General features: G+C 49.7%; 1 protein-coding gene across 1 annotated transcript in view; it reads left to right on the forward strand.

Moving 5' to 3' along the window:
- The window catches only part of RPH3A (rabphilin 3A), a 73,877-nt gene that overhangs the window by 13,935 nt on the left and 46,498 nt on the right, over nt 1–13,444 (forward strand). Inside the window, exon 3 of the mRNA XM_090291036.1 lies at nt 9,335–9,422. Coding sequence (XP_090147162.1) covers nt 9,352–9,422 — 71 coding nt within the window. The 5' untranslated portion in view covers nt 9,335–9,351. The remainder of the gene's footprint in view (nt 1–9,334; nt 9,423–13,444) is intronic.

Here is a 13,444-nt window from a genome sequence, read left to right on the forward strand (position 1 = left end):
CTACCTGGCGCCAGGAGGGCCCGGACAGGAGAGGGGGATGGATGGAGGCAGGTCTTTAAGATCTATTATTCATGAGGACTAAGAGAAGCTTTCTATTTTTTTCTGCTGTGGTCTCGGATTTCTTAGAATCCACACCCCAGGGAAGTGGCCGTGGCCAGACTGTGTGAAGCATGAGGTTTCTTCCTATAGCCAGAGACTCTGCAGCCCATGGTATTTGGGGCGCAGGTGTGTGCGTGCAAGGTTCTGCAGGAGCCCCTAGGACACACCTAGGGAGCGTTGGCCCAGTGCCAGCACTGGTCTTCATACTCTCCTTCCAGTGTCCCACTCCCACTCCAACCTCTCAACAACTCCGGGAAGTAGATGCCGTTATAGCCCCATCGTAGAGAGAAGGAGACGGAGGCTCTGAAGTGTCCAGGAATCTGCTCAGGCTCATCTGGCTTAAGTTTAACTGCGGGTTGGACCCAGGTCTGTGACGCCAAAGCCTGAGCTTTTGATGGTAGATTCGGTCATGAAGTTTAAGCCGTGGGTGCAGTGAGGGTGTGTGTGTGTGTGTGTGTGTGTGTGCGCGTGCGTGTGTCATGGTAGGGTGGGAAGACCAGTAGAGCCCCTTCTGGGGCTCTTGTTGCTTCTTCTTCCCAAGGATGACGTGAAAATAAGCATTTTTCCAGGGAAGGGAGCATCTAAGGCCAGAGGACCTTTTTCTTGTAGCCAGGGACTGTCTCTGACTGCTTGATAAGAGAGTCAGGCCAAGTCAAGGTTGACAGGGAAGTCTGTGAGCTTGAGCCATTTTCCCCCCAAATGCAGAAAGAGGCTGATGATTCAGAAAAGCACACTTCCCTCTTTACAACACCCTCAACAAGTAGTTCTGCTGTTTGTGCTTGATTACCTGCAGTGACTGAGAACCCATCACCTCTGGAAGTAGCATATCCTCCTTTTGATCCCTCTGATGGTTACTAAACTGTTCTTTACCTTAAGCCAGATTCTCCCTTATTTTACCTGTTGCTTCTTGGTGTCAGATCTGGCCAGGCAGCTGTGTTGTAAGAGTGACTGTCCCAAGCAGTGGTTAAAAGTGTTGGCATTAAAAGGAGGCACACCTGGGTTTATAAGCTGGCTGCCTCTGCCATTCCTCACTGGTGGTTTTGGGTGAGTTAATGCAATCTCTGAGTTTCAAGAGTAGTGATAACCTCAGAGCCTACTTCCTAGGATGAGGTTGAAGATGAAATGAGGTCGTACATGAAAATTGCCCTCTGAAGAGTGTTAATTTCTCTGCCGCCCACCTTTGCTAAGGGCAGACGCTCAGGGCAGGATAGTGAGGTGGTCAGGAGCACAGGCCCTGGACTCACCTGCCGGGATTCCAGATGTGGCTCCCTCACTTACCAGCTGTGCAGCCCGGGAGATGTTGCCCAGCCTCCCCCTGCCCCAGGTGCCTCCCTCGTAAACGGGGACTAATTATCACTCGTCGGGTCATTGTGAGGATTAGGTGACGGAAGGACCTAGAATGGGGGCTGGCGTGTGGTAGGCACTCAGAAACCGGTCGCACACCCAAAAGCTGGTGCCGTCCACATGGGACAGTCCCCCAAGGCACCGAGCTGTGGGGGGAGGGTGAATGGAAGAGACCCAGCAAAGCTATTCTCATTATTAGGCTGGACCGTGCGATGCGGCCACAGTACAACCGTATTTTTCTCCATCAAAATGACACATTGATATGCTCAACGAAATAGGATATTGGTTTCACTGGCTATCAATGGAACAGGGTGGTCAGAAGGTTCAGTTATACGAGACTCAGGTCTGAGTCCTGGAATATTCCCCGTGTTCCCAGTGAGGCCTTGAGAAAGCCCAGGGCCTCAGTTTCCTCATCTGTAAAATGGGAATGCTGTGTCTCCTGCCTATTTGTGAAAATGCTCTGTAGGTGAGAGGATGGGGTCTGCTGACATTTTTAAAAAGTCTTCACCTGAAGATATGTTTACTGATTTTAGAGGGAGAGGAAGGGGGAGAGAAAGAGATGCATCGATGTGAGAAAGAACCATTGATCAGTTCCTTCCCATACGCGCCCCAACCAGGGATCGAAACCACAACCAGGATAGAGTATGTGCCCTGACTGGGGATCAAACCTGCAGCCTTTTGGTGTAGGGGACAACACTCCAACCACTTGAACCACCTGGTCAAGGCACTGCTGTTATTTTTTAAGGGGGTAAATGCCACTCCCTGTTCTGTGTACAGATGCTCCTTGACTTAATGGTGGGATTACATCCTAAGAAACAGCGTAAGTTGCAGATATTGTAAATTGAAAATGCATTTGACATACCTGATCTGCTGAACATCATAGCTTAGCCCAGCCCACCCTACGCATGCTCAGAACACGCATTAGCCTACAGCGGGGCAGCAGCATCTTCACAAAGCCTCTTTTACAGGGAAGCATTGAGCTCTTGTAATTTATTATGCGTATCACTTTGGAACCATCATAACGTTGAAAAAAATCATTAGTCAAACCATTATAAGTTGGGACCGTCTGTATTTTGTCCCTAAGGCACAGGAAGGATCAGAACAGCACTGCGGTCTCCGTGGCACGATGAGAGTTAGGGCTGCAGGTACGTCAGTTCCAGCTGAGTTTTCATCAGAACGAGCTTCATGGCAGCCCGGGCCTCAGACGGCAGCCAGGGGCCGTTAAGCTGAATGACTTGCTTTAATACGCAGACCTGTCTAATCACACCCCCCTGTGTGGGACCGTGCGTCTGTGTGTGCACGCATGGATGCAGAAGTCATCCTGAGCGGTTCCTCTTTCCCTCGCTCGGCACAGCGTCGCTGGGTCCAAGATAAGCTTGGTTAACAGCACAGCAAAGGCAGGCCCCCACTTTATGGAGGAATCGGATAATTGGCTGGACTGCGCAGGGAACCGTGAAGACCGTTCTGTGTACAGCGTCTGCCTTTGCCGTTCGCACTTCGGTATTTGGGTTTATAGACACAGGGCTCAGCAGGATTCGTAACTCATCGGGGGGAAGGAAATGTGGTGGGCACCCCCGTCCGGCAGGAAACATTCTGCCCAGGAGGATCAGTTCTGGCTGCTCTGCTCTGCCTTCAGTGTGTGCGTCATGGGTTTACCTCTGTGGACTCATGGCAAATGCACGTCCTGTTGTGACTGGCTGGCTGTGTGTCCTTGGGGAAATGACTGTCTCTCTGGGCATCAGTTTCCTGATCTGTAAAACCGGCTAATAAAAGGTCTTACTGTCTAGGACTGCCACGGAGATGAAAGGAGATGCCGCCTTAGAAACATCTAGCGTGGTTGCTGGGCCGCTGCAGCACGGGCACTGATGACAACCACAGCACTAACAAGGGAGCCTTGTGTCAGCACAGTCCTGTTGTCACGGTCATGGCAACGTAACCCATATAGTTGTCACTGTTGCTCTTCCATCAGGCGTCATCATCCTGCCTCATATGCGGCTCTGACTCTGGCTGCAAAAGCCTGAGACGTTTCCTTCTAGGGCCGAAGCTGGGCCCCCAGCTCTTTAGCAAAACATAATCAATGCGAGCTTTCCCTTGACCAGGGGGTCCTTTGTGCCAGCCCCTGCCTGGGTCAAGGACTTCACAGACATGATCCCACTCAGTCCTCACAAGAATTCCATTTTGAGATGGATTCTGTTATTGTCCCCACTCTACAGATGAGGAAACTGAGGTTCCGGGAGGTGAATATGCTTGTCAGGCTCATAAATGGCAGAATGGGCTTGACCCCCAAAACCATACCCTAAGTCACCTTGCTGAGCTGGCTGCTAAATGCATGTGGTCTTAGCCTCTGGGTCTTTACATGGATGGAGGGATTGTCTGAATGGAAAGTCCCGGAGAGGCTCTGCACTGTCATTGCTGACCTGCAGTAAACAGGGGTTCATCTACTTAGCCCCATTTTCCCTTCTCCCTGCCCTCCCATCGCCCTGGACTCCCTCCTCTTGGATTTCTCCATTTCCTAAACATTCTATTCCACTGAAGCCTCTGAGCCTTTGCACACTCTGTTCCCTTGTCCTGTCCTCCATCCTTCATGTCTGCCACATTCCAGCTCATCCTTCAAGGGCCAGCCCCCGTTTCCCTCCTCTGGGAAGACCTCCCTGACCCCCACCCCGAGGCAGAGCTGATCCCATAATCTCTCTCTTCCCATGGGATTTTGTACATCAGCAAATCTAAACCTTTTCCACACATGCGCATGCACATGCACACAGAGCTTTTTTAGAGGAGGCAAAGAAATTAGTCTTTGTTTTTAATTTATGCCAGCTCTCCCATCCTGGCTTTAAATACTGCCACCTCATTTGTCTTATTAAGTACTTAGTTTTGCTTTTAATTAGTGCTGTTTATTGTCGCTGGATTTTAATTGCCAGTGCAGAGTCTCAGTAGGCCTCGGTGTGGGTGCTTCACAGATGTCTCCTGTCCCCCTGCAAGGCCTGAGCTTGGGGGGCAGTGCCTCCAAAGTGGGGAGTGGGGGTTCCAGGGAGTGGCTGACGGTTGGTGTAGTTTTTCCCAGACCTCAACTAATTCTGGTTGCCTGTGAGATCCCTGATTGCCCAAATGACTAAGTGACTTCCCAGAGTCAAATAGAAAACGCATAGCGCAGCTAGGGTTGGATCCCAGGACTCTGTCTGAGGCCAGCACCGGTCCTACAACAATGGGCTCCTCCCTTAGTCAGCTTCTGCTGCATAACAAAGCGCCCCGCGGATTCGCGGCTTAGAAAAACAACCCTTTTCTTATCTCATGATTGCTCAGGTCAGCGATTCGGTTGAGTCCAGTTGGGTGGTTCTTCTGGTCTAGGCCAGACCTGGATGATCTTGGCTGGGCTTGTTCGTGTCTGTGGTCAGCTTGTGTGTTGGCTGGGACTGGCTGGCTTATGATAGGGCAGCTGCAGCAACCTGTGACCACCATGGTCTCTGCCACACAGTCTGCAACCTGTGCAAGATGCAGAGCAGTGGAAGGTGGGTTCTGTGCTTGCCTTAAAAACCTATACAGTGGGGGCTGGCCTATGCGACTACTTGAAGGCGCATGGCAGGAGCTTTCTATTATTGCTGTATGGTGAGGAGAGGAACCATAGAGGGCGACACTGAGTTTGTTAGGTTTCAAGGCCAGTAGTCTTGAGCATCTCTTAGGCCTCTCTCTGTCCTGTCTCAAGCACCAACCAGCTCCGCGTGAAAGGAGCTAAGGCCTATTGTTCCAGCTGGCTCTAGGGAACGGGCTTCCCTGGCTCCTGCATCAGCCTGGAGCCTGAGTGGTCCCTATGATCTGCCCCCATCACTGCTCTGATCTCAGCTCCCACCCATCTCCCCCTGGCTCGCTCCACTCTCCCCTCCTCGCCATTTCTCCAACACATGCCCACCCCAGGGCCTTTGCATTTGCTTTCCCCTCTGCCTGGAATGCTCTGCCTCAGATATCCACCTGGCTTAGTCCATTACCCCCTTCAGCTCTTTGCTCAGATATCACCTCTCCAAGAGGCCCCTTCTGATCACCTAGTTAAAGTCAACCATCCCTTTCGATCACCAGTCCCTTTTCCCTGTTTTATTTATCTTTAAAGTGCTCATCATCAGCTGATAGGTTTTATATTTGGCTTACTTGGTTATTGTCTCTCTTCCCCAGTAGAAGGTAAATAACGTGACAGGGCAGCAGTGGTTTTCCAGTTCTGTGTTTGTGTTAGTGCTGCATCCCCAGTGCCTGGCACATAGTAATAGGTGTTCTATAAATATTTCTAATTAAATCCTCTGCTTTTAAAGTATTGGCTTAATTTTACTTTAAAAAAACACTGCATGGGCCCAGTAAAACCCACTTTCAGCCTGGATCCTGTCCGTGGACCCCCACTACACCCCCATTTGAAGACCTTTATGTAAGTTGCATTCCCTACCCCGTCAGATAGTCTGAGTGAGTTTGTCTAGACTTCTAACCAAGCCGCCATGGGCTGGACTCAGGAGGCGGGGAGGGGCAGGAAAAGAGCCAGAGAGATGGAACTGCCTGGGCCCCGTCCCGGCTGGTGGCTGCGTGTCCTGCTGAGAAGCAGCTGGTTCAGTTCCAAGACTGTGGAGCTTGTGGGGAGGGGGCTGACTGTGGCATTGAACTCCAAGAAGACAGCTGAGCTCATGCAGGTTCCCTGCAGGGCCCTGAAGTGCCACCTAAAACCCTGGCCAGCACACCCCACCCCCCAGCCCAGCCCCTGCTGAGTCGCACTTAGAGACCTGCTGTGACTCTGAAGCTAAGTGTGTCCTAAGAGTTGTTTTTCAGTTCGGCTAAAACCTGCTGAGATTCTGGGGGATGGAGCCACAGCCCCAGCCCTTAGCAGATAACTACTACCAAAGGAGCCAGAGGAGAAGTAGGCAGAGGAAAATGCGAAGAGGGAGGAAGGAGAGGTTCTGAATCTGGCGTTTCTGGGTGTGGGACAGAGTCCCTGAGGCAGTAAGATGCAGGGTGGTGTCAAGGTTAGTGCCAAGCAGTGCAGATGGGCAGAGCTGGAGCAAGGACTGGCCCTGCCACTCACAGGAAAGCTGGTTCCGTGCCCCCTGCTCACAGTGAGCTCTACGACTTACTGAAGATTTACTGAGCATCTACTAAATGTCATACTCAGGACTGGCTGGCTGCCAAGTGGAAATGCAAGGCCCCTTGTCCAAAAAGCATTAAGAATTTCAAGACAGTGACAGCGGAGCCTTAAGCCAAGGGCAGGGCCATCTAAGCCCAGGACCCTTCTGTGCATGGGCACTGTATGACTGCAGAGGCCACAGGCCGTGAAGCTGGCCCTGGGTGCCCAAGAGGTGCAGCTGTCGAACAAATACAGACCTGGGTTCTGCTCTCATGGATCTTCAAAAAAAAAAAAAAAAAAGTGGAGAGATAATAATAATAATAACAAATCATGGTAAATGTTATAAAAGAAACAGTGCAGTGAGCGTAAGTAATGGAGTTCGAGGAGATGACTTAGAGAGTGTAGTCAGGGAAGGCATCTTGGAAGAGGGGACATCTGAGCAGAGACTAGAACAGCAGAGGCCACGGCCTGGTGGCTAGAAAGGCCAGTGTGACTGGAGCATGGTCAGAGATCCAGGGGGTGTGGCAGGCCGAGAGGGTCATGACAGTTCTTTGGTGTCACAGAGGGGATCTTAAATCTTATGTGCAATAGGCAGCCATTTCACGAGTGCTGGGGTGTGTTAGGGGCTGTGGTCCCAGGTCTGAAATCCTATGCTGTTCACCCAATGCACACATCTCTGCTGAGGCTCCTGGTACCAATGGTTGGTTTCCCTCCTCCGGTCCTCCCTGGGTCCATTATGGGGATTCTCAGGGGGCAACGGGAAAGTGGGGGGTGGCCTGGAAACGTCAGAGGCTCGCCCTGGACTTTCTCCTCTCAAAGCTGAGATCTCGGCTGGACCTCATGGAGGGTCACCTGCAGGCAGGTGGGACATCACCTCAGGCTCACACCAGGTCAGGCTGGCAGATGGTTAGGAGCTTTGCCCAGGGCGGCGTAACCAGCTTGAGGGCAGAACCCACTTTCCTGAGATTCCCCTTTCTACCCTTGTGTGAGTTCTTTAGACACAGAACCTGAGATGGGGTTTCTCGTGCTAGTGATGGGCTCAGGGCAGGACAGTGGAGACACTGGGCTTGGATGTGGCCTCAGCTGGAGTCTGGCCTCAGCCTGATCCCACGGGTGGGGCGACCCTGGAACCTCCTGGCACCACAGAGCCACCCTGCCTTGAGACAAGGAGGCTGCACTTCTAAGCCTCTCCCCTGTCAGTCATTGAGTCTGGGCTGCCCCTGGCACGGGCATGGCCTCCCAGGTATCTCTGGGCAAGGCAGCACTTCTGTTGGCTGAGGGCAAGTCTCTGGCTGCTGCCTTTCCTAGAGGCTGGGGTCAGACACGACACCTGTCAAAGGCATCAATAGCGTCTGCAATGCCTACCCCGCACCTGCATTCCACATGCCCCCTGCCGGGATCTGCCTGTGAACCCGACCTCCTCTCTCTGGGACTGTCTTCTGGTTGCTTGAATGCCCCGATGGCTCAGGCAGTCCCAGCTCCTGGCCCAGGCCTGGTTGACTGGGTCAAGTTCAGTGCTGGGCTGTTCAGGGCTTTGAGAGCCCTGGGTGGCCAAGCTAGAATAACCAGTGCTGCGCGGGTGGCTTCTGGGCTGGAGCAATGGGCCAGGTGGTTTCTGTAGGGTGATCAGCAGCGGGTTTGGACTTTGCAGGCAGAATCTTAATAGGAACTGAATTCTCGGTGTGCGTGGCTGAAAGCAGGAGAGGGTGGGCAAGCCCCGTTCGGCCTTGAGGGCAACAGAATTTGGAGATCAGAGTTCCTGGGGGGTCTGCATCCCTTGCCCCAGCTCCCCCCAGCCCCGGCCTCCCAGGGTCCTCCAAGGGTCCTGCTTCTTCTCTGCAGCAAAGCAGGAGGCGAGGCTTTCAAATGAACCCTCTGCAGTCCAGCCCAGGGCCAGCCGAGGAAGTTCATTACCAGGGACTGATGCTCTGGGCTCCCAGCAGGGCCCGGAGGGCATAGGCCAGCCTCGCCCAGCTCTTGGCACGGGCGATAATGGGATCTTACGATTTTTTCTGGCAAATTTCTTTCGCAATAGGAGTCATCTTTCTGGTTTTGAAGTGGAAACAATGAAGTGATCAGATTAATCTGGGAAGCTTTATGTTAATCACACGGGAGCAAAGTGGCTTCTCTGTAAGCGGTTTCTCCCCCACGTGTCCAGCGACGTGACCTACCCACCTCTGGCTTCACCCACCCGAAGGTTTGCTAATTCCATGGGCTGTAGGATAGGGAAGAGTTCTCCCCCTGTTCTCCCAAGTTCTTACCTATTCAGTTTCCTAGGAAACAAGGCAGTGCTGTAACTAGACCTTCAGGGAAATTGGGGTCCCTGGGAACTCTGACCCTACCCCTGCTGGGTATGTGGCCTTGAGTCTGTGAATGAGAAGAATGTGGGGCCCTGGCCAGATGGCTCAATTGCTTAGGCACCAACTCCATACACCAAGGTTGTAGGTTCGATCCCTGGTCAGGGCACCTACAAGAATCAACCAATGAATGCATAAGGACGTGGAACAAAAAATTGATGTCTCTCTCTCTCTTTCACCAATAAATAATTTTTTAAAAAAGATAAAAATGTGGACTCAAGGGAGGAAGCTTCAGCTCTGATCCACTTCTGCCGACAGGGAGCTGTGACCTCCAGCAGGAACTCTCCCTCTTGGGGCCCAAGGTTCCCCATCTGGAAGGTGGACAAGCTGTGTGAAGTCCCTGTCTCCTCTGTGTCCCCTGCTTGGCGCAGAGTGGGGCCGTGAGAAGTAAGAAGTGACCAAATAACGGTTTGGGTGATGTCCTCTCTGGGTTACTATTTTCCAGGAAACAGGACTTCCGCCATGACCGACACTGTCTTCAGCAACAGCTCTAGCCGTTGGGTGTGTCCCAGTGACCGACCCCTTCAATCCAAGTAAGTCACTGCGCCTTCCTGGGAGGGGCTTGTGTGGGGTCACTGGGGTCCCGAGAGTTTCCCCCTTGAAGGAGGACAGGAAGAGCAAGCAAAGAACTAGAGTCTCCTTCCCTGGGGTCGGGGACAGGGAACCAGGTGGGAGTTTTGTCATGGAAACTTCTCCACTGATTTTACTGCTTTGCAAGGTTGGAAAAACAAGCTGAAACCCTGAGCTGCATGCCCCAGGTTAGAGGTGGCCTGGTGAATGGTCAGAGCACTGACGGGGCGGTTAGAATTAGACTTGGCTCTGGTTCTAGGTTTTAGCTATTGATTTACTGTGTGATCAGAGGCAGCTCTCTTACCCTCTCTGGGCCTCAGTTTCCTCAAATAAGAAAGATGGACTAGATCAGAGGCCGCAAACTTAGGCCACCAGATGACTGACTTACCAAAGTGTGTTTTTTAATTTTGGGGGCTGCTCATTTAAAAATTGGGAAATTTCACGTAAAAATGACTCCACGTTCTGTATCCAGTGACTATTATTATACCTGAATCGGTGGTGTGCTGGATCCGTGCCTTTGTGGCTCCTAAGAGCTGATGTTCAGTTTCCAGAAATTTTGCAAGCCTGTTGTTAAACATGGCCATCATTAAAAATTAAGTTATATAATTTGACAATTACGTTATATTCAACACAAGATTAATCACTTTTTAATTCTTTTACTACACTTTTTTATTCTCTGTCTTATGTCTGCTGCACCTGCATGATGAAATACAGTGCAGGGGGACACTCCTGCACACCCCTGATTTGGGGAACAAACCAACAGGTGACATCCCATTGGTTTTGGGAATCAGCCACAGATTCAACTGTTAAACATTGGCCGGCGCGCTCTGCTTCAAGCCCTGCCTGAAGTCGCTTATCGATCCCACGTCATGACTTGTTCCTTTGAACGCTTGGTCATTTTTTATTGTGACCTCAATCTGTGAGAATCTTGCGGATCTCTTGGGGGTATCTTTCGGCAGAGAGATCAGCATTTGCTACCAGCAGGAGTCAGGTGTGCCGCTCACCCCGGAGCACCTGAGCTCACTTGCAGGGTCCCGGCTCAGTGAGGCGGGTGGGGGGTGGGGTGGGGGGGAGGGCTCGGACTGGGTTTTCCTGCCTCGTTAGGAGCTCGAGGTCAGCCTCTGGAACACAGTGCTGGTATTCACATTCGCTAACTGCTCATAGCTCCCTGTGTTGGATTCAGTTTACTGTTTTTTTAAAAAACCTTTTTAAAAAATTGGTTTTAGAAGTATAACCAACATATCTTCAACAGTACACATTTGCAGTCCAGTTAGGCCATTTTTAAACGTGTGTGTATACTCGGGCCCTCCTGTTGTCTCTCCCTGCCACTTCCATCCCAGGTAATCACTCAGCTCCCTTCTGTAACTGTAAATTAATTTACCCTTGCTAGAATTTTATATGAATGGAATCATATAGTGTCTGCTCTTTTGGGCGGGATAGATCTTTCTCTTCTTTCACTCGAAATAATTACTTCATGATCCGTCCATATTGTTGTGCATTTCAGTAGTTTGTTCCTTTTCGTTGATGAAAAGCATATTTCGTGGTGTGGGTACCACGTGTTTGTTCATTTATCTGTTGATGGATGTTGGGTTGTTTCCAGTTTTTGACTAGAACGGCTAAAACTTTGCAGAGACGTGTGCTGTCATTTTTCTTGGGTACATTACCTAGGAGTGGAATGCGCAGGTCCTGGGGGAGGTGTATGTTTAACTTTTGAAAAAACTGCCAAACTGTTATTCAGCTTCGTTGTATCATTTTAAATTTCCGGCAGAAGTGCATGAGAGTTCCAGCTTCTCCACCTGCTCTCCAGCACTTGATATGATCAGTCTTCTTCATTTTAACCATTCTCGTGTGTGAATAGTGGTGTTTCTTAGTGGCTTTAATCTGCATTTCCCTAATGACTGCGATGTTGCATTACAGTCACTTCCCATCGTACAACCTCTTTGTTGAATTGTCTGTTCAGATACTTTGTTAATTTTTAACACAGGTCATTTAAGTTCTTGTTATTTCGTTTTGTAGGGTTTTTTTTTTTTTTTTTCTCTCTGTACGTTAGAGATGAAAGTCCTTTGTTGGATATGCATTTTGCAAATATTTTCTCAGTCCAACCCTGGCCTTTTCTTTTTTGTTAACAGTCTTTGAAGAAGGGAAGTTATTTTTATTTTGATGAAGTCTCTTTTGTTTATTTATTTTGAAAAGGGGAAGAGTTGTGGGAGAATTCCCTTACTTGATCCCAGAGCTGCATGGAAAGAGTGTTGCTCTAACTTATCCAGGACCTGGTTATGCATCAGGAAGGGGTCTCTCCAAATAGCGAGTCCATCCATATTCTCGGATGCAAACCCCCCTGTCTCTTTACTTCTACCTAAAATCTGAGTCTTAGACTTTCGAAGACAATACCGAGCCCTGTTGGTTTCTTTTTTGAAAGGAAACAGCTACTCTCTCATGCCCTTCCCATGATGCCCCCTTGGAGCCAAATTATTCTGCAGGAAATATTCCATCAGCCAAAAAGTGTGTCTCTGTAAGATAAACACTTGCCTGAAGGGTGGATGGGATAAAATACCTATTTTATTTTTGAAATGTCAGTTAATTAAAATCGCATCCATCTGAGTTTACTTTAGTGGCTACAAAGCCAAACAATTTGCTTTACAATTAGATTAGAATTATTCAAACAGCCAGGCTGCACTTTCGTTAACAATGCTTCTGGGCTGCTGCGGAACATCCTGGCTTTCTGAGTGCGTTCTGGCCAGCTGGCTTGCTCCTGCATTTTCTTCAGATATTAAAATTATTTTCCAATAAATGCTAATAGGTGAATTATAGTCATCACACATGCTATCTAGTCGGCTGCAGATACTGCTAATGTCTTTCTCCAGGAAATTAAGAAATCTAGTCTTCATTAACTGCTGGTTAGCCAGATACACTCACTGCTTTTGTGATTTTCAAATGCGCCCTTTCTCAGCCTCCTTGTGTCTAACAGTGGTGCCCGACACACGTGCCGGTGTTTGAAAGGGGTACCTGCATCTGCTTTGTAAGACGGCAGGGAAGTGGCTTAGCTCTTTAGGTTGGCAAAACGTGGGGAGAAATGCTGGGACATCGATGCCCCTCTATAGCTTGTAAGTCGGCAAATGAGAGCGTGCCAGAGAGCAGAAGGGGAAACTGAGGCACACAGAGGGACTGATGGTGGGTGTACGTCTGTGGTTGTACACTTAGTAAGTGTCCTTTCTAGAATGGAGCTTTGCTTCCCGAAACTGGGGCATGAAAGTTCTACTTCTGGCTGATCCAGTTACCATCCAGGGTTTGAAACCACAAAATCCAAGGATGGTGTTGGCCCTGTTAGCATTATGGGCTCTCTCGTTAGGGCCCCAAACCCAATACAGGATTCCCTCACTTATCGCGGGTATTACGTTCTAGGCCCCACCCCTCACCCTGCCCTGCGAGCGGTGAAAATCCACAAAGTAGGAATCTTACATTTATGTTAGTATTTATATATATTTTCAGGCTTCCTAAACCCTTCCCACACACTTACAAACCGTTCCCAGTCCCTTATTAACCTTTCCCACTCCCTCATTAACCTTTTCCACACTTTTATAAACACTACTTATGTTCTTCAACATATTCTACACTCTTAAACCTACGTCACTTTAACAACATACGTATACAGTACTGCCAAATCCCGCAATATAGAGAAAAATCCCCGATAAATAATTAAATATAATATTTTTTAAAGCCCCGTGATACAGGGAGGCCGCGGTAAGTGAACCGCAATACGGAGAGGGACTGCCGTATTTAAATACATAAATGATCAGCTCTGTTCATTAATAAGCTGAACTGATTGGTCACTTTACTCACAGCTGTGGACACTCCAAGCCTGCCTTGTAGTAACCTTGTTTTAGATGTGCCGGAATAAGATCGTGATGACTGGGGGGAAATGGAAGTAGATCCCTGTCATTGAACTGTGTGGTTTTGCATCTGGGCAGTTTTGATATCGTTATGA

This window comes from Furipterus horrens, unplaced genomic scaffold (genome assembly GCF_987537825.1).
Source record: "Furipterus horrens unplaced genomic scaffold, mFurHor1.1.pri manual_scaffold_11, whole genome shotgun sequence".
Taxonomy (NCBI): domain Eukaryota; kingdom Metazoa; phylum Chordata; class Mammalia; order Chiroptera; family Furipteridae; genus Furipterus; species Furipterus horrens.